The sequence below is a fragment of the Dermochelys coriacea genome, chromosome 3 (assembly GCF_009764565.3).
Source record: "Dermochelys coriacea isolate rDerCor1 chromosome 3, rDerCor1.pri.v4, whole genome shotgun sequence".
NCBI classification, from domain to species: Eukaryota; Metazoa; Chordata; order Testudines; family Dermochelyidae; genus Dermochelys; species Dermochelys coriacea.
This window is the reverse complement of record NC_050070.1, coordinates 203,806,267-203,830,851: the sequence shown is the minus strand read 5'-3', so window position 1 is coordinate 203,830,851 and position 24,585 is coordinate 203,806,267. Positions and strand designations below refer to the sequence as shown.

Here is a 24,585-nt window from a genome sequence, read left to right as displayed (position 1 = left end):
TCTGGAAAATGAAGAAGTGTCTATTAGAGAGGGAGAATGGGTACAAAGGAGTTGTCTACAGTTACAGAGCTACTGCGCTTAGTGAAGATGCTACCTATACTGGGGTATAGATTTTCCCCTGAGCGACGTAGTTGTACTGATACAAGTTTGTAGTGCAGGCCAGGGCAAAGTAGGGGAAAGAAAAGAAAAGAATAGAAGCAGAATCATGATGATAGCAGCAAAAAAGCAAAGCTGAGGAAGGAAATAAACCAAAATGTTCTCTGGGTAAGATCCCTAGCCAAAGAAATAAGATTACACAATGTTAACCCTGTGAAAGTAGCTGCTTGGATTTAAAAAAAGTGTAGGGGATACTGTAAGAGCTAGGAAGCTGCGGGATGGTGATCTTCTAGTTGAATGTAAAAACAAAGAGCAAGCTGATAAACTGCTAAAAACTAAAATACTAGGGAAAGTTAAAATAAGTTGCCAGCTACCAAAGTATTTGACTGAAATAAAGGGTGTAACAGATGGTGTGCTATTAGAGCTGATCAGTTATGAGATAACCAAAAGCATAGGAGAAGATAAAGTTTTAGTCACTTCCTGACTAATGAGTAAATGAGAAGAAAACAAGGCATCAAGAGCTGTACTGATGACATTCAAGGGACTGACTATACCTGGAAAAGTAACATTAGGTTTTCAGATACTGAGAACTGAGCCATATAACCCCCGCTCTTAAGGTGTTATCAGAGCCAACGGTATGGGCATGAAGCGGCTGTTTGTAAAGGGAAAAAAAGACGTGGTAAATGGGGGGGAAAGCATTCCTATGAAAACTATTGAGAAGAGACAGAGGTCAAAGGTCATAACTGGTGGGAACAACAGTCTGGCATACGGAGGGTGTATTGCGGCAAGCTAAAGAGATACAAAAGACAAAAACTGTCAATAAATGTGAAAACTGGAAGGAGACTTTCAAAGCAGCACGTGGAGAAGAAAGAGACAATCAGCACAGGAAAAGGGGACCCGCAGACAGAGCCTTGTTCTATAAAGAATATGATAAACGCCGCATAAGGAACAGGTTTTCCCAATTACCTACCAGTAATGAAAAAAGAAAGGTTTATTGCATTTGTGATAGAAGTGATGGACTATATATCACAAATGGGGGGAATCAGAAAAAATGAAAATTAACAGAAGGGCAATGGAGAAATACTTGTATATTAGCAACTTGTCAATGGACCACATTCATGCAATTTTGAATGAAGTTAACGGTGAAATATGACTAGTATGGGGATCTCAGTCTTTTGTTGGAATGCACACAGCCTGACAGCACATGGTCAAGAACGAAAAGAAAATATCATGGAAATGAAAGCTAAACCAGATGTCAGATGTACCCAGGAAACGTGGCTGAAAAGCTTGCCTTTAAAATTCCATGGTATCTTGCCGTTTGGCAAGACCAAAAACGAGGAAGAGGAGGAGGTGTTTTGTACTTTCATAAGATAAAGATTAAACTACAAAGCAGTAGAGAATGAAGAAGCAAGCCGACCATACAATACTGCGGAGATCCCAATGCAGAAGAGTAATATTTCTTTAAGGATTTATAATATTTATAACTTGTGGCAAATTAGGAAGTTCAGAGCTACAAGAGATAGTGAAAGGTTTCAGAGTAGCAGCCGTGTTAGTCTGTATTCGCAAAAAGAAAAGGAGTACTTGTGGCACCTTAGAGACTAACAAATTTATTAGAGCATAAGCTTTCGTGAGCTACAGCTCAAATGCTAAAAGACCATATGTTGTATGCAGTGACCTAAATAGTCATCATAAATTGTGGGGAAGTAAGACAACTGGTAAACATGGTGCATGCTTAGAAAAGTTCATTGATGAAAACAATCTAGTAGTTTTAAACAATGGCACCCCAGCTAGATTTAATGCAGCAGGTAGTAGTTTTTCCTAATTACATCTGGGAATTATAACAACAGGTATTGAAAGTAAATGCAACTGAGAAGTATATATGGAAGAAGGAATGGGGAGTGACCATTTCCTTATACTTATTCTTTTCAAGGGCAAAGTAAGGTGGAAGATAATGGAAAGTGACCCACCTGGAATTTTAAGAAGGCTAACTGGGAGCTATTTACAAGTAAATGTACTGAATTTGTGAATAATCATTGGGTGAGTGATGACAGAGAATTTCAGTGATAATGTAACAAAGGGATTAATGGCAACAGCTATGGTAACCATACCTAGGATATTTACGTACACCAAAACTAAAAAATAAAACTAAAAATCACTTCCATGGTGGAATGAGGAATGCAAAATGGCAGTTAAAGAAAAGAACAAATCCTATAAAAAAAAAGCAGAAAATACAATGAATAATGAAGATCTAATGAAGTATAAAAGAAGTAAGACAATAGCACAAAGAATTATAAAAAACAAAAATCAAAGAAAGAGTTGGAGTAAGTACTGTGGGTGGATAAACTAAGATCCCAAGACATCAGAAATATACAGGCAAATTAGAAGAATGAATGGAATTCAGACTAAGGCTATGTCTACGTGACATCATTTACAGCTGTGCCACTGTAGCACTTCTGGTGAAGATGCTCTCAGCCGACGAAAGAGAGCTCTCCCATTGGCTTAATAATTCCTGTCTCCGTGAAAGGCAGTAGCCATGTTGGCAGGGGCTCTCATATCCTGTCTGGGTAAAATTATGGAGTGAATGGAAGACTGGATGCCTATTTGGAACACAATGGCATTACAGAGACGGTGCAGAGCATTTTACGAAAGGAAGATGCACCACTGAGCACACTGAACAATTAAAAACCGTAATACAAAAATAGTATGAGATACAGGAGTCTTTATTTTTGAGTAGAAGGACCATGCAGGTCAGAGTTGGGAAAGTTATGTTGAATATATAGAATATTAACACTTCCCTGTGGTGTACAATTTTTATCAGCCTAAGTGCTGGGGGTAGGTGTCACTCTATTCACCCTGCTCTGTGGATTAGGAACAGGAATATTGAGGTGGCAGAAAAGAGACTCAGTGTTGAGAGACCTCTGGCTGGGGAAATGCATGGGATTTCAAGTTCTCCATTGCTAAAACCAAAGGATTGTTTTTTAGAAAAAGGAATGAAAACAGTATCTATATGGAGAACACATGTAGTTAAAAGGTTCAAATTCTGAGAAGTAAATGTTTGATACTAAATTACTTTGGAAAGATCATATAAACTATGTTAAAGATAAACGTACAGGAAGGATTAACCTGTTTACAAGGTTTCAGAGTAGCAGCCGTGTTAGTCTGTATCCGTAAAAAGAAAAAGAGTACTTGTGGCACCTTAGAGACTAGTCTCTAAGGTGCCACAAGTACTCCTTCTGTTTACAAGGCTTGCTGAGACTAACTGGGGGTGGATAAGAAAACACTGCTGGTGGCATACAGAGCCTTAATCACACCAGTTATGGACTATGGCTGCCAAGCTTTTGGGGCAGCACCAAAATCAGATCTTAAAAAATTAGATTTAATGCAAGCCCAGACACTACAAATGGTGGGTGGTGCATTTATGACAATACCTCTGCGTGCACTACAAATAGCTGCAAGTGAAATGCCAGTTATGCTGTGAATTAAACTACTGGACCTAACTTTCTGCGCCAACGTTAATGGGAAATGCAACGATGAAAGTGTTAAACAAGTTTATGAACATTGTTGGGAATTTGATAGGCAAACTATAGCCTACCATGTTAGACAGCCACATGCCGTTCAAGATGAAGTATGGAGGCAGGAATTGAAAGACAAGGAAAAGCCGAATGAAATCAAAACTTTCAGTCACGGGAAAATGAGTTATGGATAGAAAGTCACATGTCCAAACATGGATATATATTTATTTTATAAACTTAAGGGTAAAAAAGAGGCAGTAGGTGTTTAAAAATGCAGTATACCAGTATATAGATGAAAAGTGGAGTCGGTTTTGTCAAATAAATGCAGATAGGTCCAAAAAAGAAAGAAAAAAAAACCAAATCCAAAACGGGAAGAGTAGTGACGGCATATTACATACCAAAATTGGGCATCAGTACATCTAAAAGAATATCTGACTATTTGGCTGTCATGCAGAGGTGAATTAAAGGTATCCTGGGGCCCTGGGTTAGAGCAAGCAGGGGGGCCCCGGCACTGGAACCATGGCCTGCCCCACCCCTGTTCTACCCATGGCTCCACCCCATTTCACCCTTTCCCCCCCAAAGCCTCACCCTGTTACACCCATGGCCATAACCTATTCTACCCCTTCCACCTCCCCCACTGCCGCTGCGCCCCCAAGACTGGAGAAACTCTGTTCCGCAACAGGGAGAGCTCCTCCAGCCTCCTGCAGGCCGTGGGGTGGAGGGGGAGGGGAGATTTTTCGGGTAGCCCCAAATTGGCCAGAGCCCCTGGGCATGGACCCCGTGCGATAATCTGCCACTGCTGTCATAACAGCTGAACTAGTAGCAATAAATTAGATCGGGGATGTATGCCCAGCAGCAGTGGTAATTTTTTTCTGATTCAATCTCAGGCTTTATGGCAATAAAAAAGGGCATCTCAGTAAGTAGAAGTGATTTAATCAATTAAGTTATATTTCTAACAACAGAGTCAGTACAGATGGGGATACGTGTAGCATTAACTTGGACCCCAGTGCATATTGTGATAACACAGAACGAAATGGCGGACAAAGTAGCTAAAAATGCTGTAAGAAATGGAAGGATTGACATAGAAATACACTTGGGGAAACCTGGTATTGAAAAATGTAAAAGACGAATGGCAAAAAGACTGGATTAATGAAAAAAAGAGCCAGAAGATTTTTTGAATGGTGCCCTAGAGTTCTGACATATATCATAATACAGGGCCTGGATTGGACTACGGAAGTGCTTTTATTAAGAGTACAATTTGACCATTGCGGTTTAAACAGAAATCTTTTTTAAATAAAAAGTCACAGAGATGGACTATATTCACTTGAAGGTGGAAGAAACAATCAATCATCTTTGATGGGTATGTCAGGGCTTTAATAAAGAAAGGGAAAAGCTTTTTGAGGAATTCAGACATATTAAGGCAAAAATAATTACATTATGTGATTTAGTAAAAGAATTGGGAAATGGGGTATTATTAAAGAGGCACTGTTACATTCCCCGAAAGACACCGGACAGAGCAAGAGGCTAAAAACCGCTAAGTATTGAGGAGTTATAGTTGGTGGCTGGTAGTGACTATTCAGTCAACTCTGCTTGGCCATAACAAGGAGAAAAAGAAAAAGAAAGAAAGCGGGGGAGTGCAGTCCCTCTCAAGGTGAGAGACAGTAGGGCAAGAAGTAGCCCAGGGATATAGTAGTGAGGTTTGGGACTGTACAGACCTTGACTGCTTGTTGTAGGGTCTTTAGGCTGGAACCCATGTAGAGAGCGGGCCTGGGTTCCCCTACCAGCCACTGAGCAGTGGCACCATTAAGGAGCAGTCAGAGGAAGGACTGCCTGGGAAACTGGGTCCTGAGAGACTTTGATACTCCGGAAAGGGAGGACTAGAGTGACCTGGCTGGAGGGGCAAGCCACAAAGTGGGAGCAGTTGAGTCCCAAAGGAGCAAGACAAGGAGAGTGATGCAGTGAGGAAACGCTGGAGGGATGTTGGACTGGCAGAGCTAATCCACAGATGCAGCCAGAAGGAGGCGCTCCGGCAGCGAGTAGAATACCCTGTGACACCTGTGTTATACAGATCAGATGATCACAGCGGTCCCTTCTGGCTTTGTAACCTACAAAACCATAACTCCAGGCTTCAATCCATACTCTGGGGGCAAACTGGATCTAAATTCTGCAGCAAGACTGCAGGATTCTGTGGCCCTCGGAGGTGGCAAACTTTGAATTCCATGGAAACTCCATTTTAAAATGAAGGGATTTTATCATCAACTATCATTTGTGTTGCAGTAGTCCCGGAACCCTGTAGTGTCGTATGAGCACAACGCTATTCCTTGTGCTACTTATTGTCAGGTTAAACTCAAATTTACTTGACACTGTCCCCACATTTTCAGTTTTCAATGTGCTGCAGATTTTTATATTGTCAAAATATAACTGCATTGTAGAAACCCTCAGAGGGTAAAGTGGGATTTTGAATGGTAGTAAATAAAGCAACTCTTTTTCCAAACAAAGTCATTATTAAAAGGCTACCCTGTAGGCAGTTAATACTGAAGAAGAAATGCTTTCTGAAATGGAAAATAAATAGCTCTGATTTAATGTGGTTATAGTTGCTTTAGAAACTGTTAATAAATGGTTACATAAGGCATATGTGTTGCATGTCAATAACGGACATTGTTTTAATCTGAGCATGAAACACTTCACAGAATCCATCAATCAATCTCTGGAAGAACTCTAAGCACAACTGCAAACAACTGCTCAAGTTGAGGAATTAGCTCGTGCTGTTTCCATTATGTGCCTGCCCTAGCTTGTGTCTACCCCTCGAGAAAACCGGTTTTTCAACTAAGATCAAGTACATGCCTGTAATGCAGCAAAGATCAACATTTCTTCCTCTGTGCAGTCGATTTCTTCTAATAGGATGGCCCACCGGGCTTGTTCGTATAGCTGGTTTATTCGCACCGCATCATACTGGAGGCAGAGAGATAAAATGCTGCATTAGTTCATGTAGGAACTCCTTGACTAAAAGAGATAATGGATGAAATTCTAGCCCCATTTAAGTCAATGGCAAACTTCCCATTGACTTCAGTAGGGCCAGGATTTCACCCAGAACGTTTTAATCAGGCTACAAAGCACATTGTTATTTATCTAAAATGCCTGAAAGGAAACAATTAATTCACATCCCCACAAGGCAAGATTTTCAGCTGGTATAAGCTGGTACAGCTACAATTTACAATGGAATTTTCCTGATTTACACCAGCTAAGGATCTGGCCATAATTAATTGATGTTTTTAACAACAAAACAAAAACAGCGCTCAATTTACCGTAATCTTTGTGTAAGTCACCATCATAGCAAATGCAAAGAACTGAGAGCTAAACTTAAAGCACTCAAGGAACTTTAGGAGCCTAAGTCCCAGTTTCAAAAGCGACTTAGGCACTTGAGAGTCCAAGTCCCATTAAAAGGCAAGGAGACTGAGGTTCCCAGTGGAATTTCAGTGGGCGTTCGGCACCTACATATCTTTAAAAGTCTGGCCCAAAGTGACTTTTGAAAATGAGAATTAGGCTAAGTGCTTTTGCAAATGTTACCCCGATTATTCTTGTTGCCCATGTTGAGAGAAATGCAGGAAATAAACAAGCTCTTTGGAAAGCCTGACCATTTCTTCCGGTGGTCTTTGGACTAGGCACTTATAGTGAAGAAAATCTTAGGGCCATATTTTGGCCCTGCCATCTCAAGGGCCTGGAGCCCGGTTAGGGCTACACTCCCTGCTCACAGAGCACTCCATGCATCCTGGAGGAGTTCAGTGTCCTTGTTGGGTTGCTGCTTAGGGGGTTGGAATCTTTAGTGACTCCCTGGAGGGAGGCTTGGGGGGCTGGTCTCAGCTCTGGAGATCTGGAAAGGGGCACAGAGATGAACAGCCCACTGGGATGCAGAGCCCCTCTGCCATGCAGTCAGGAAGGGAGGCGGAAACAGGACCCCCAGCGACAACCCCAACAGATAACAGGAATGTACTTAGAGGTGGACAATCCTGGGGACACAGCTCTGGCCTCTCCTCCATTCTTCTGGCCTCTTTGGACCCAACTCAACTGCCAGTGAAGCCAATGGGAGCTGTTCCACTGATTTCAATGGAGCAGGAGCAGTATCAGGCCTTTTGATACCGGAGGGGACCAGGATGCGCGAAAAGCCACTTGGGTATCGAATACTCAGCGAAGAAGGCGAACTCTTAGCTGAAAGATCTGCAAGGAGCAGAATTCACTGAATACGAGACTTCCGAGCAACCCTTTATTGCGATTCCTAGCTAAAATGCAAGAGTCTCGTGCTGCAGCTCCTAAGCACGAAAGCTGGCCAAACAAAGAGAAACAGAAACCAAGAGTTAAGAGACTCTTACTTTTGGATTCAGATCAAAGAAAATGTAGTACTTAAAGCGTAAGAGAAGCTGATCATCCTCCTGGACGCCTTGTTCCATAAGCGATCGTGATGAATCCAGCCAGCTGGAGAAAAAACAAAAGACGAAGTCTGTTTTCCTGGCACAACTATGTCAGGTACAAAGCTACAGAGTAACTGTAATGAACGAATAGTTTTGGCTCCTACAAGCACAGGCAAATTCACATAACTCAAGCATGCTGCATTTTTGCGTGGGTGTCTAAAGTATTGAAACAAAGGAACACAAGAACTACCAGGCTGGGTCACAGAATTATAGAATATAGGGTTGGAAGGGACCTCAGGAGGTCATCTAGTCAAACCCCCTGCTCAAAGGGGTCAGACCCCACATCCACCCAATCCACTATGCTCTTTTCCAACAGTAGGTAGGACCAGTTACTTCAGAAGGTAGTGTAAAAAACCCTGCAGTAGGCAGTTATGGGGTAACCTGCCCCCCAGAGAAGTTTCCTCCTGACCCCCCATTAGCGAGATGTTGTTTAGGCCTTGAAGTATGAACATTTCTATCCCTTCCAAACCTCTCACCTATTATTTTAGCATTTGCTGTTATAACTCTGGCTACTCTTGTCATCCATATAAATGTCTAATCCCCTACTGAATCCTGCAAAGTTCAAAAACCTGAACACATGTTCCAACACTTGAAATACATAACAAATGAGCGGTCACTGTTCTGGAAATGAATGCTAAGAAAATCTAGTGTCTCTATGCCATACTATAGAGAGAGCACTGTGCAACAGCTTATCAACTTTAAGCACATGCGTAGCGCCATGGACTTCCGAGTGCTTTGCTGACCAGCTCCCTAGATGTCTAAATGACAAAGTAAAGGCTAAAAGACAGGACCACTGTCGGTGTGCACTAGGTCAGCTTGTGGGATTACAAATCCCGATAGCCCCCATCTGACAAGAGCACTTGCTGGACATCTCATGCCAAAGCATGCGCCAAGATCATCATATGTCAGCAAAGACCTAGGAGTAGTCTTTGTTGGTGCCGAAGAGCAAGCAGAGGGACCACAACACAGTAATTTTTGTAAATCTTATTGAGTAGAATGTGTCTGTTGCCTGCAGTAGTGCACTGTTTAGTCAAGGTGCATTCCTGGGAGGAATTACTGATTCGCGATGATCAAGGGGAGGGGTGGAGCCTTAAGTGACAGAAAGCTTAAAAATAAATGCAGTTTTCCTTTGTGGAAAGCACTAGCACGCTCAGCGATTCCTCTGCCAGGTCTTCAGTTATGGCTGAAGTCTAGGCGTGCACACAGAGGAGCATGATCGACACATGATCTACAGAGGATGTGAGTCTGTTATAGCTTCCACTTATACGGCAACTGCCCATCTTGGTCAACACACTAGGGATTGAAACTGGGTTGCTCCAGAGCTGAAAATATAAGTCTACAGTAAAGGCTGATTGAAAAATTTCCATCAAAAGTGTTTTTCTGTTAAAGTCCAAGCTCTTGAGTTTGGCTCTTTAGCTCAAGCTGTAGCAGCTCATGCTTTTAGCTCTGGAGGTCCCCAGTTCAATCCCCGCTGTGTCAATGAAGATGGTGGCCATTATACATGCCCTCAGCGCTTTATTTAAGGAGGAGGGCCATAAATAGAGGGCCAAATTCTCCTTTCCGTTACACCAATGCAATCTTACTCATTTCAGTGGCTTTGCAGTGGTCTGATAAAGAAAAATTTAGTCCGGACTCTTTTTATGTTATGTTGCTGATGACACAAAATCACACCCCCACAAAAATGTGGCATAAAGGCAAAAAAGTAGAAAAGAATCAACGAAGCATTTATGAGACGAGAACTAGATCAAAGGACCTTTTTAAAGAAACCATGCAGCTAAATGCAAGAGTTATGTTTTCAAATTCTGTGTTTCATTTCTTAAAAGGCCAGATTAGTGCCAATTCGGCTAAGCGAGCTTACATGCCAAAGAGAAGCATCCTTACCCTGCATTAAGTTTGGCTTTGTCAGCTAAGGTCCGAGGCTGGTACATTTCAGCCAGTGTTTCTGGAGAACAGTTGGGATGGCTGAAGGCAAGGATGTTGCAGTTTGGTGCGGTCAGAGGGCTGTCACTGAACCAAGTAATAGTAGAAGAGACTGGTGTTCCATTGACAGGATCATAAATGGGAGTCATAGTTTTACTATACAAACCAGGACTTGCTGCAAGTCAAAAACAATAATGTATTATTATAAGGGGAGTTGGTAATGGCCGCTATCTTTAAGTTGCTTAACACTTTATGTTCTACAGGATTCTAAACCTTTTCTTTGAGAAGCTCTCACACCTCCATTGTTCGAAGCAGGCCTTAGATATTTGCCTGGGGAAATGCCCGCTGCTTAGAGAAGCACCTTTTTTTTGTCCCATGAAATTCCACTCAGATTTGGCTGAGATATAAAATATTAAAAAAATCAGCAATTCCATTCTCTCCCTTGCAGCCTGTCAGAACGGACTGAACATTCCAAAGTTGGTCTCGCGCTGCCAATGAAGCAGCAGTATATACTGTTTGCAGGGTTGGGGCCTTAGTCAGTTACCCTTTTTGTCTATGTGGGTCTTTCATGAGCACCGGGACAGAAAAACCATTTAAAAAAAAATAGGAAAATGTGATTGTAAAGCCACAAACAGTGCCATGGAGACTCAAAGGCTGGGATAGGACCTGAAACTACTTTCAAATCATTTTTAAAAATCTGGCTAGATCTCATGTCAACAGCATCTCTAACTTCTGCTTCCCTGCAAACCTTTGTACCTCCTCCTGTTTTAAGCACACAACATGAAGAACTGTCTCCCCCTCCTTGGACTTAAAATATTTCTCTTAAAAAAAAAAATCAGCTGAATAAAGTCCATCTGAGTTTTTGTTACCTGGTGATCCTGAAATCACTGGAGAGTTATATAGGTTTAAAATGTCTTCTACGACTGGTTCTTTGTTATTCTTGTCTTTTTTCTTTTTCTTTTTCAAAGTCTCTTCCGATTGTTTCAACAGAGAGAGTTCTTCCGATCGTCTAATATCTACAACGATAAGTGCCGAAGTTAAGGCTACGGAATCTTATAAGATAATGGCCAATAAAAACAAAACATGTCAACATCACTTGGGACTCCTCCGTATTCAGGGCTGTATCCTACAACACATCTCCACAGAAGCACCCACAATTCAGCTGCAAAGCAAAGTGAAGACCAAAGACACAGTGGTGATGCTGAGAACTTTGGAAGTGACAGACTTACGGTGATAAACTAAATAGATTCATAGATGTTAAGGTCAGAAGGGACCATTATGATCTTCTAGTCTGACCTGCACAACGCAGGCCACAGAATCTCACCCGCCCCCCCACCCACCCAAAGATTGGAGGTTTTTGGGTTTAACAAAGACAGTTAAGGGATGACTTAATTACTGTCTATAAGTACCTACATGTGTAACAAATATTTACTAGTGGGCTCTTCAATCTAGTTGAAAAAGGTATAAGGTGATCCAATGGCTGGAAGTTGTAGCTGGACAAATTCAGACTGGAAATAAGGTGTAAATTTTTAAACAGTGTGTGTAATTAACCATTGGAAAAATTTACCAAGGGCTGCAGTGGATTCTCCATCACTGACAGTTTTTATATCAAGACTGGATGTTCTTCTAAAAGAACTGCTCTAGGAATTATTTTGGGGGCGTTCTATGGCCTGTGTTATAGAGGAAGTCAAACGAGATGATCCCAGTGGTCCCTTCTGGCCTTGAAATGTATGGTGTGGGTTTTGCCAGGATTTAGCCCTCTTTTTGTAATAAAGTAGGGCTGTTGATTAATCGCAGTTAACTCACATGGATTAACTCAAAAAAATTAATCACGATTAATCGCAGTTTTAATCGCACTGTTAAACAATATAATACAAATTGTAATGTATTAAATATTTTTGGATGTTTTTCTACATTTTCAAATATATTGATTTCAATTACAACACAGAATACAGTGTACAGTGCTCACTTTATATTATTGTTTTTGATTACCAATATTTGCACTGTAAAAACGATGAGAAATAGTATCTTTCAATTCACCTCATACAAATATTGTAGTGCAATCTCTTTATTATGAAAGTACAACTTAAAAATGTAGATTTTTGTTAAATAACTGCACTCAAACAAAGCAATGCAAAACTTTAGAGCCTACAAATCCACTCAGTCCTACTTCTTGTTCGGCCAATCGCTAAGAGAAATAACTTTGGTTTACTTTTATGAGAGATAATGCTGTCTGCCTCTTATTTACAATGCCACCTGAAAGTGAGAACAGACATTCACATGGAACTTTTGTAGCTGGCATTGCAAGGTATTTACATGCCAGATAAGGCATATGAATGTTTAGCATTTCATGGTTTGGCCACCATTCCAGAGGACAGTCTTCCATGCTGACGACGCTCTTTAAAAAAATTATGCATTAATTAAATTTATGACTGAACTCCTTGGGGAAGAATTGTATGTTTCCTGCTGTTTTACCCGATTTCTGCCATATATTTCATATTATAGCAGTCTCAGATGACGACCCAGCACATGTTGTTCAATTTAAGAACATTTTCATTGCTCACTTGGCAAAACACAAAGAAGGTACCAATGGGAGATTTCTAAAGACAGCTACAGCACTCAACCCGAGGTTTAAGAATCTGAAGTGCCTTCCAAAATCTGAGAGGGATGAGATGTGGAGCATGCTTTCAGAAGTCTTAAAAGTGCAACACTCCAATGCGGAAATTACCCAACCTGAACCGCCAAAAAGAAAATCAACCTTCTGTTGGGGGCATCTAACTCAGATGATGAAAATGAACATGTGTCGGTCTGTATTGCTTTGGATTGTTATCAAGCAGAACCCATCGTCAGCATGGACACGTGCTGTGGAATGGTGGTTGAAGCATGAAGGGACATAAGAATCTTTAGCATATCTGGCACGTAAATATCTTGCGACGCCGGCTACAACAGTGCCATACGAATGCCCGCTCTCACTTTCAGATGACATTGTAAACAAGAAGTGGGCACCATTATCTCCTGCAAATGTAAACAAACTTGTTTGTCTGAGTGACTGGCTGTACAAGTAGGATTGAATGGACTTTCTAGGCTCTAAAGTTTTACATTGTTTTATTTTTGAATGCAGTTATTTTTTGTACATACTTCTACATTTGTAAAGTTCAACTTTCATGATAAAAAGATTGCACTACAGTACTTGTATGAGGTGAATTGAAAAATACTATTTCTTTTGTTTTTACAATGCAAATACTTTTGATAAAAATATAAAGTGAGCACTGTACACCTTATATTCTATTGTAATTGAAAAATATTTGAAAACGTAGAAGACACCCAAAAATATTGAAATAAATGGTTTTCTATTATTGTTTAACACCATGATTAATCATTCGATTAATCGTAATTAATCATTCGATTAATTGTAAAATCTCGATTGCATTTGAGAAGACCATAGTACCGATTCTCCTCTGACTAACACCCATGCAACTGCCTTTGACCACGTTTACTTCAGTGGAGGGGCTTGCACCAATCGAAGTGAAAACAGAATTAGGCCCACCATAGCTGAAATACACACATTTCATTTCCCAGTTTATAGCATTTCATTTTCATGTGCATGCCTAATCTTAACTATATGCTACTGATATGAATGCAATATTGTGCTAGGCACATATGCTGTTAGATGCATTCCTGGTACTTTGCTTTCTAGAATATAAGAGTATTGTTCATAAACAAAGAAACGTTACATCATCTGATTCATTCATGCAAAAACATTCCAGGTTGAATTAATACATGAACCACATAAGTAATTTTTGTGGGTAGGAATATTCAAATCCAGTCAAATGCTGGTTAAGCAATTATGGTGTCACTGCATCATAGCTGCTAAGTGTAATAAAGACATTCCACCGCTTTTACAATCCAATGCTAGAAGACTGAAGTAAAAATTGCACTGTGGTTAAAATGGCTTGGGTTGACAAATTTTTTATGGAGCTAGGTGTGTTGATCTTTGAAGATCTAGGTTGAAATGGGGATTAGATATGCTCTCAAATGAGAAGAGCTTGGAGATTGATGTGGTCTCAGTTTAATCCTAATGGCTAAAAAGTTACCATAGATTTGGCATATTTCAAAGCCATTGCAAATCGCAGTTTGGGATAAATCTGTCATTGGCATACCAGGGTTGCTGTGGCTCAGCACTGTAGTATGTTGACAGGGCTGTGCTGGGAAGCAGGATGGATGTCCTGGTCTGATCAGTGCTACAAGTTTCTCAAGCACTAAAATTCACTTCTTGATAGTAAAGAAATAAAAAACAATGGGCCTGATCAATTCTCACCTCATTTATGCTACTGTAATCTGGGAGTAACTCCACCCACCCTGCGGGGCTACACTGTTCCGTGCACGAGCAGAACGGGGCTCAAACTGTTCCGTGCACAGCGTGAAAAGGGTTGGTGGCTTCAGCCACCTAAAGCCACACTAAGAACTCTCACTAATCAGCAACCACATGGGTCACAGGCACTGTTCCCTCTAAGCTGTGCGCGCGCACACATATCCTAAACCCCACGCACACGGCGAAACACCGCGCGCACAAAAAAATTTGCACAGAAGCACAACAATTTGCACAGAAGAAATTTTTTGCTCACACGGCCTATCAAAAATTAGAGGGAACATTGATCACAAGAGAAGCTCCTGATAGTGTTATGGATCAGGGATCTGTAAGGGCAGAGACCCACCCTGTTAGCTAGCATGCACTGGATACTGAATGTAAAAGTCTGTGTTCTCTTTGGAAAGGTCTGGGACTGAGATCATAGAGTTTAGGGCCACCAAACCCGCTGTATAGCACAGGCCACACCACCACCAGCCACCCCCACACCAAGCCCAACAATCGGAATGAGACCTCAGTGGTCTGAGCATTGGCCTGCTAAACCCAGGGTTGTGAGTTCAATCCTTGACAGGGCCATTTAGGGATCGGTCCTGCTTTGAGCAGGGGGTTGGACTAGATGATCTCCTGAGGTCCCTTCCAACCCTGATATTTTATGTTTACAGCCCTCGGGAGACTAAACTATTGTTCTCTGCTGTCGCACCGTGGAGGGACAGAGGTGCACCAATGCCTGGGGCCCTGATAGTGGCAGGGAAGTGATAAGCCCACATGATCTTAGCCAGCGACCCTCACCCCTTGCTACAGAGGAAGGCAAACAACCACCAAGGTCACTGCCAATCTGAATGGGGGGAAATTTCTTCCCAGCCTTGAATACGAGGGGTCCCTTTGAACTTGGTAGGAGCTTTGCATGAGTAGGGGGAGCAGACACCGAGCCAATAGGAAGCCCTGAAATACAGCTGCAGTCAGATGAAGCGTCACTTACTGAGGGTTTTGCAGATGTCACTTACAGCCTTGAACACCACCGAAGAGAAGCCGACCTTCAGCCGCACGGTTTTCCTGTTTGGCAAGCAGAGGTGCAGCATCTTGTGCTGCGTGGTAAAGAGCAGCTTGGCATCCGCCTGCACCCCACACTTATCCAGGGTCCAGTGGGTCTTCAGAAGCCAGCACTTCTTCTGCTCCCACCAAAGAGCGTAGTCTGACCAGTCCTGCGATACATCTAGGGCAATATCAAACAAAGGCATGCAAAGTACGTGACCGGTAACAAACTATAAAGCAGATCCACTCAAAAGTCTTGTTTTGAAACACGGAGCTACAGATCAGACAAACAATGAGAATGTTATTAATATCTGTACTGCGGTAACAACTAGAAACCCTGAGATCAAGGCCCCAGTGTGCTACACACTGTACGAACACCCAGTAAGATAGAGTCCCTGGTTCAAGTTCCCTGAGGAGGAAAAGGGAATTAAACAGGGATCTACCATCTCCCAGGTGAGTGTTCTAACTATTGGGCTATTCTAGTGTGTGATTCCCTCAATCTCGCCTGCTGCTGCTGTTCCACTTTAATTTAATTATTAAATATTAATTGGGGCCAGAGAAAGAGTGAGGATGATTCTACAGGCTCGTAAACCTGAGAGGTGGCAGATCCCTGTTCCAATCCTTTCTCCTGCTCAGGTGGAGGAGGGTCTTGAACTGAGGGTCTCCCACATCCTGGGGTGAGCACCCAATCCACTAAAGATTGTGAGGGAAGTCCCACCCCAGCTGTTTTGTGTGAACTCACCGGAGGGGCCCGAGCTGGGAGGCATGCTCAGAAGCCACCTACTGGATTGGGCCCCTGCACGCGACTTGGGAGCGGAACACCTCTTTCCCAGTTTGTGAACCGCTCCGGGCGTAGGAAGGAAACGGGCATTCAGAGGCCGATCTTGAGACAGTAGTGTGCACACTCAGGAAGGAGACGGGCACTCAGAGAGGGGCTGCAGTGCACCTGCCCAGAAGGGAAAACCTGAGGTGCCAAGTGAGATGAAGCACTACAGAGTTAGGTGGCAGACGAGCGGGAGGCTTGTGGATCGCAGTGGTGCCTGTGAAGGGGAACAAGGGGAAAGACGGGGACTCAGGCACTGAAAAATGCAGTGACTTGCCCAAGACGGCTACAGCAGAGCTAGGAAGTGAATCCACATCTTCTGAGCTTTCTCCCACCCTTTGCCCATTTTAGCTATTTGTATTAGAATCTCTTCAGGGCAGGGACCATCTCTCACTATGTGTTTGTACAGCACCTTGCACAGTGGAGCCCTGATCTTGGTTTGGACCTTCAGGAATGACTATAAGATAAATGATAAAAAAAAGATATAACTAGAGCAAATATGTAGCTGTATGATTTGACAGATTTTCCTTTAATACAGAATTCTCTACATTATTGCAAGAACACACTTCTTACAAAGAGCTTCTAAATAATGAACCACCTGAGCATCATTTCACCCACCACCTAATGAAAATTAACCAGAAATTTAAAATGTTGTTGGATGGATTATCTTTTAAATGTAGGAGCTGCTCGAAAGAGACAAGGTCTTGTGACAAAGCACAGCTTTGTGACAGTGCTTATCTACTGCTGGAAGAATAGTTTCCTTGGTAAAATTATTAACTGATGGAAATTTTTTGATTAGCTCTGAAGTACTTTGGATGGAAAATGTCTATTTCATCCAAATTGACTTTTCTGTGGGAAATGTCAAGTTTTAATCCCCCCCCCCCCAGTTTTCATTGAAAAAAAACCTAACAAACTGCCTCGCCCAGCACCTGAAACACAGAAATGTTTCAGTTTCTGGCAACCTGACATTTTTCTGTTCAGGGGAAAATTTTTAGGTTTACTGAAAATTTTTGCCCAACTGGCTGAAATTTTTCAGGTTTTGGTTCTCAAAAGCCAAACATTTAAAAATAAATAAATTGGTTTTTAGTTGCCAAACCTGAAAACAAACAGTTTTTGTTTTTTGATGAAAAACTTTGATGAAAACCTGAGAAATGGTGGATTCTCCATCTCTTGATGTCTTCAGACAAAGACAGGATGCCTTTCTGGAAGATATGCTTTAATATCACTACATTTAAGATCTAATGTAGTGGGTTGAATACAGGAGTAACTGGATGAAATTTAATGGCCTGTGTTATACAGGCAGTCTGACGGGATCCTTCTGGCCTTAAAGTAAGAAGCAGCTCTCATTTTAAAACAAAAAATTAAAAATATATTGAACAAAGCAAATTCATTTGTTTCCAGAAAGTTGTAACGGCGAAAGAGACCAGACACAGTTCATGTAGGATCTAGGGCATGTTGTTGACCATCTAGTTCACTTGGTACTGTAGATTTCTTTTTGTTAAACATCACAAGTAAAAGTCCATGCGGCTGTTCGGCTAAAGGGGTGGAGTGCAAGGGATTAAGGGAATGGACTTTGTGACCTTTTTAAATTTTCCTTTGGAGTTCTGAAATTACCCTGGTTTCCCCATCAGCTTCAACAGCTCCAGGCTGAATAGGATGTAGGCGCTCTTTAAGCTCTTACAAATGAATCCAATGAACTGTTTTCTACAACTACCACCACCTTGGAAAAGAAACAAGCCATTCAGAAGCATGTTTGATGGTGAAATGCCAGGGCTTTTTTGTGTGTGTGTGAATTCTTTAGCATCCTTGTGTCGGCTGCATGCCAGAAGAACTGGCCTCTCAGTTTGGATGACACCAAGCCCTGGTCTACACTACAAAATTACTTCGATGTAACTATGTCACTCTGGGATGTGGACAATCCACACCCCTGCACAACATAGTTATACTGACCTAAGCGCCGGTGTAGACAGCGCTATGTTGACGGGAGAGCTTCTCCTGCCAACATAGCTACCGCCTCTCGCGGAGGTGGAGTTATTAACTGAGGGAAGAGCTCTCTCCCGTTAGCTTAGGGCGTCTTCACCAGAAGCGCTAGAGTGGTGTAGCTGCGCCGCTGTAAATTTGTAGTGTAAACCTGTCCTGAATTACAATTCACAGTCAGAAAAGGGGTACAGAAAGTTAGTCATGACAGGCCACGCTATGGACTGAGCAAGCTGACCAAAGATGACAGCAGCACTTCTGTTGTATATGGTAGTCACAAAAGCAAGAAGAGAAGTCAAAAGTCAAAGATATGAATAGTGGTGCCCAGATCACATCTCTTCTGCGCCCAGTGCTCTACTCTGAGGAATGCAAATCCCACTGCATGCACACTTGGCTAATATAAACAGGCCCTGCTCAGCAGTCAGCAAGAAGGTAACCAAAGATTGCTAGATTTGAAGAAAGCGAATATGCTTGTGGAGAGTGTGGTGGAGGAAATATCTGTATTATGTGAAATCTAGAGACAGTGACGTTTATAGTCAATATTTTTTCAGGTATAGTTGCATCTGGAAGCTCCTTCTTGGCCTGTGTGGATCCAACTGCAAGATCAGGACCCCAGGATAATTATTTCAGGATGCAGCTTATATTAGTGGCTGGGACACTGGATTGAGACTCAGGAAATCTGGGTTCTATTCTTGTCTCTGTCACTGAACTGCTGTGGGACTGAGGGCAAGTTACTTCACCTTGCTGCATCTTTGTTTCCTCTCGAACCTTTCCTTTACCTGGTCTATTGAGCCAAGGAAGGGGAGGAGGGGGAAATCCACACATGTAATTTCAAAAACAGCATGCCAGTTAACTCTCTCTCTCTACTCACTGATTTGTTCTACTAATTTGAGCATCACTCCACCAATATGTAGGTCTCCTGAGACCCGAAGTGTAAATTCCTTTTGCTCTTCTTCATATTGGTGATCGACTGTGACAATGAGCTCCCAAGAATTGTATCCATATTCGTTTGAGGAAGTCATCTCAGCAACCTCTACTGTGAGTTCTACAGAGTAAAAGAAATCATAAATCAACAGATGTTCAAAACACAGTGCATTTCAACAAAAATAATAATCAAGAAATAGACTTATTTAAGGCCCTGATGCGGGCAACAGCTCAGAGAGAAATAGCAGAAATTTAAGCAGATGTGTGGCATATGTTTCCTCCAGAATCTGCTCCCGCTGGATTTGAACGATTTTAGCCACAAAGTCGGGAGCTATTTCTTCAGAACAGGGGGAACTTGAACCAGTGAAACAGCAGAGACAGCTCTGTTTAAGCAAGCTTCCCACTCCCTGAAGCAGACCCGCTGATCACGACTTTACAGACGCTATGGTGCAGGCTGTGAAGTTTCATCACTCTGTCTATGTAAACTCATGAATTCCATTTGATTTTATGCACTCTGTTTATGACTGTGACCTTCAGTGTGAATTATAGCTTCCTTTTTACAGTAGAAGATGCACCACATCTGAAAATCTGAAATAGGGCCATCAGCAACTGTACAGCCTTACCTGGATAGCTCCAGAGGGGTGCCAGGCAGAGCCACTAATTTTTAGCAACCCTCTGCCATTCAAAGTAGGGGAGGGGGAGAATGGAAAATCCCACAACATGAGAAGAGAAGCAGGAAGAGGTGTCAGACCCTGCTTTTCAAAGGACAGGCTCTCTAGCAAAGGGAGGAAGACCATCACCAGAATGAGGAGACTGAGAAGGAGATGTGGGGGGCAAGATGCACCTGGTCCCCTATGACCAAACCCTAAAGGACTCTCAGGAGTGGTAAGGACTCTGAAGGAGGAAACTGCATTCAACTGTGCATTGTTTTTTCCATAGGTCTGTAAATCTCTTGTGCCGTCTATGAGTAAGGTGCATGTGTGTTTAAGAAGTTCTTGGCAAAGCCTGAGTGAGTACCTTGAGTTATCTACTGTGTGTCTCCAAAGAGTTAAACTATACACTGGAGTGCCCATGAAGATAGAGTTCTGGGGACAGTGTGCATAGGATTTGGGGCAGGTTCAGAACTGGTTTTGGGACCTAAGGCAGCTGGACTATGGGGTCCCACAATCCCACAGAGGAGTGTAGGATAGAATATGCCCAAGAGGCAAGGACTAGAGATAGCATCTGGACACTGCTCAGATTCCGTGGGGTTGGGAGCAGGTGGGATCCAAAGATTGAGTCCAGTACAGCAGACTAGTGACCACCCACTAGTGGAGATCCTGCCAGGCCTGCAACAGAGGCAAAGAACCATTTCTTTGCCTCCTTCACAGCCACAATGTAAGATTTTTTTAAAAAAGTCTTTGTATCTCATTTGGTCAGATTCAGGATAAGATTTCTGGCACTGGCATGCCAGCACTTCCCTTCTGCTGCATTTGCCACAGGTCACCTGTAAACCAAGGTGAGCTGTTAGACCAAAGGCCAAAAAGAGAATGCCTAGGGGCAACTTTGTCAATGGCTGAGGAAAATTAGCCTTATGATTCATCGATTTTAGTCCTGATTCAGGATGGGGTGTGTGTGTGGACTAGATGACCTCTCAAGGCCCCTTACAGGCCTATACTTCTATGATGAGCTCATCTACTCTCACCCTCTATAGAACACAGGCAAAAGGACTTCAAAGAAAGCATTTATGTCCTGAGGCACAGCAAGCTGGAGAACACGGGCAATGATCCCACAATCTCTCACGTGACATTCCACTAGGTAGCACAGTCTGTCAGGGGAACGGCATTCTCCCTCAGCTTTCCACTCAGGTATAATCAGTTTCCGAGGGTGAACCGTCCAAATACGCCCTCTCGCGAGGGAGAGGGAAACTGAGGGAAGCAGTGGTCAATCAATGAGGTGGGTAGGGATTTCAGGATTACTCACCCCCATCCCAAACACAAGGTCCAAACTGGAACCCACTGCGAGTTAAACCAACAGCCTCCTTGGTTAGCATCATGGTAGCCATGAAATCCTGGACCTCATTCAGAGGACTTGTCATTCACATGGATGTTATAGTCACTGATCACTAACAGGATCACCAGCTCTGGCACCTAAATACTCTTCCTCCTTCTCTTCAGTTTGGGTTACAGTGAAACCTATGTTTGCATTTAAAGCTAAAAAGGCACATTAGGGCTCCAATCCTGAAGTTACATTCATGTGGATGGAACCTTGCATCTGGGTTGAGAGTCACTGGCTTTCACAGAGCTCCGTGTGGGCCCAAAGATCCCCCTGCACCCATCTAAGCACAGCTGGGCACGATGAGCCAGGGGCGACTCTGTAATAATTTAAGAATGCCGTGCGTGAGCTGGTTATTGGGATGTTCCCTGTATGACTACACTGGGTTAAACAGGAAGGCTAAAGAATGACTTGAGATGATACCTCAGTACCCATGTGGAGGTTGTTACAAGGCGGGGGGAGAGCCACTGGCCCTGTGGTGACTGGCCCGACCTCCTGTTGAGCCTACCAAACTGCGATTGGACAGCAGGGACCCAACTGAGAGGACAAGGAATGCTACAAACGATTTTCTCTCTCTCTCTCAAGATAGGGAGACAGTTGTTGCTGAGAAGCTGGTCAGACTCAGACACATACAGACACCTGCCAGGGAGTCATGAAGAAGTTAGGCCTTCCTGGGATGGTCTATGTCAAAAACCTTCCCCCCCCCCCTTATGTTGTGCTTTATTATTACTGTCGAAATCAAACAATGCTTTGGTTTAAGGTGGCCATCTGGACACTCTGTTCACAGACCCCCGAAGGGAAGTACCACAAATGCTGAACCCAGCTGGACAAGCATGGTTGATGCAGCCCCAGGCCTGGTCTAAGTGTAGGAGAATCCCATGATTTCACCCTGGAGAGGCATGAAGCGGTGCACTCAGAGAAACCTGGATGGGGAGAGAGGTGCAGCTCGCTCTGTAACTGTGACAGGTGCCTTATTTGATTTATTTCTCTAAAGCATCTCTTCAATATTTCTCTTTCAAGCCAGAAGTTTTGTCTGTGATAATAAAAGCACTAATAGATAATCTAGCAGAGAAAGGCATAATGGGACCAGTGGCTGGAAATTAAAACCAAACAAATTCAAATTAGAAATAAGGCATACATTTTTAACGCGGAGGGTGATTAACCACTGGAGCAAGCTACAAATAGAAACGGTGGATTCCACATCTCTTGGCATCTTCAAATCAAGACTAGATGCCTTTCTGGAAGATATCATTTAGTCACACACAAGTACTGGGCTCATTGCAGGCATAACTGGCTGAAATTTTACAGGAGGTCAGACTAGGTGATAATGATGCCTTCTGGGCTGATAGGAACGTATTAAATCAATAGTTCTAAATAATGTCATAGCAACAACATAATAGAAATCACTTAATTACTGGGAAACACATTACAGTTACCTTCTTTAGAAAACACACAAGTGCACAGATAATAAATCTTAGCCCTTACTGCTCCAAACTTTACATCCTTTAATTAATTTTAGAGTAAACAAACTGGCCTGAGGCCCAACCCTTCTTCAACTGAAGCCAATGGGAATTTTGCTTCTTTTCCTACTAGTTGAAAGTGTTTTTTCCTTAGCTTAAATGGTCACACCACTGCAAAAAATAAAAATATTAACAACAACAACAACAACAACAAAAAGAACTCTGTTTACCATAGGTATTTCTTAAGAACCTATGGCCTTGGCATTCAAGAACCGACACAAAATTTATAGCACCTATTTAAAAACTATGACATTTGGGTTAGGAAATCAAGACTCTCACATTAAATGTAAGTTTTAAAACATCGTACAAAGCCCTTAGGACACAGCTTGCTGAACCCACTACTAAAACTTCCACTGGCTTCCCGGACTGCAGGATCTAGCCTAAATTTCTTCAACAGCAAACACTTATGGGACACCCCAGAATGACACTGAAGAAGTGTAGAAGGCAGGACTATTTCTTGATGTAATGGCTACCAGCAGTTAAAGTCAGAAAATCTGGTTGCCCCACATTCCTCCTCCAATCCCTCCCTCCAACTCAGTCATTTCAGCATGAACTTGGAACCGCTGTTTGTTCTAAAACGGGTTTTTACACGCAGAAGTCTTTAGAAGCCCGGTGGAAATCAAGAACGCTCCCTGGGACTTCCACCGGCTATTTGTGCAAGCCGAGGATTTGGCCTTAGGTATCCAGATCTCCTTTTCCAAAGGACCCTTTAAGGCCATTATAGGCTTTAAAAAAAACAAAACAAAACAAACCACCCTACAATTAATACGTCTCCCCACAACTAACTGCCACTTGCCCCTAGCTTACAGATATCACACAAAGCAACCTCTTCTCTCCCACCAACATAGCAGGAGCTGCCCAGAGACCTGCAAACAGTAGGACTTTAAGGAAGAATCATCCCCTCCTTTAATCGCTCCTGCCAGAGGAAGCCAGGGGAGCGGAGCAGAGGCTGGGGAGCCTGGGGGGAGCTGCCCACTGGGGAAGGGGTCTAGCTGCCCCCTGCTCGGGGTCGCTCCCCACCCGCCGGCGCTCACACTCACGTGCCTTGTCCAAGGGCAGCTCCCCGACCCGCGGCTGCTCCCTCCACCAGCAGCCGGTGCCTAAGAAGGGCGAGCGGGAGGGCTGCGGGGAGCCAGGGCGCGGCGTTAGCTCTGCCCGCGGCTCCTGCAGCCGGCCCGGCCCCGCTCCCGCAGGGACCCCGCCCCGTCTGGCAGCGGGGCGCGGGCGGGTCGGGGCAAGCCCGCCGGCGCCTGCACGCAGCCCGGCGCCCCCGGCCTCTCCCCAACTTAATACGGCACAAGCGTGTGGCGCTGTACAAATTATCCGCCCACGGTGCTTCTGTGACTCCCCCCGCCATCGGAACTGAGCACCCCCCAGACTTGACTGTCTTTATCCTGACAGGCCCCCGCCTGTGGGCAGTGCTAGGATCCCCCGGTACAGATGGGGGAAACTGAGGCACGGGGAGGCTAAGGCCAAAGCCCCAATAGGTATTCAGGTGCCTCACTCACTGGAATCAACAGCGGCGTGAGGCACCTAAATAGCTTTGAGGATCTGGAGCTAAGTGACTTGCCCAAGGTCCCCCGGGAAGTCTGTAGCAGAGCAGGGACCTGCACTTTTCCAGAGTAGCTTTTTGCCCCTTGGGTTCTCCAGCCCACGCGCCTTTCTCATGGCTCTGGCAAAATACAGGTCGGTCCCCCTGGTGCTTATTGATTGGCCTTGCACGTTCAGGTTCTCGGTGCCACAAACCAGTGCGTGAGGCCAGACTTTCTGGCGGAGTCCAGCGTTGGGAAACTTTGCTTAGGATGTCAGCGGCAGCCCTAGACAAAGTATAGCTGTCAATCCCCCGCTCCTGCTCCGGGGGCGATGTAACAGAGGATGGGGATTTCCGGCCACTCCCGAAAGACTGGGAAAGTAT

The 24,585-nt window shown here is 43.5% G+C and overlaps 1 protein-coding gene across 4 annotated transcripts in view; it reads right to left on the bottom strand.

Moving 5' to 3' along the window:
• Positions 1–24,043, bottom strand: part of FERMT1 (FERM domain containing kindlin 1) — a 47,431-nt gene extending 23,388 nt beyond the window's left edge. Inside the window, exons 1-7 of one of the 4 annotated variants that reach the window (XM_043512126.1) lie at positions 23,987–24,043; positions 19,064–19,237; positions 15,340–15,573; positions 10,864–11,010; positions 9,956–10,169; positions 7,976–8,078; positions 6,453–6,560 (exon numbers count right to left, since the gene is read on the bottom strand). In XM_043512126.1, coding sequence (XP_043368061.1) covers positions 6,453–6,560; positions 7,976–8,078; positions 9,956–10,169; positions 10,864–11,010; positions 15,340–15,573; positions 19,064–19,214 — 957 coding nt within the window. In that variant the 5' untranslated portion in view covers positions 19,215–19,237; positions 23,987–24,043. Of the gene's footprint in view, positions 1–6,452; positions 6,561–7,975; positions 8,079–9,955; positions 10,170–10,863; positions 11,011–15,339; positions 15,574–19,063; positions 19,238–23,536; positions 23,642–23,710; positions 23,860–23,986 lie in introns of those variants that run through there. The other 3 variants (XM_038395232.2, XM_043512128.1, XM_043512127.1) reach the window with 3 other exon arrangements.
• Positions 24,044–24,585: the final 542 nt, after the last annotated feature.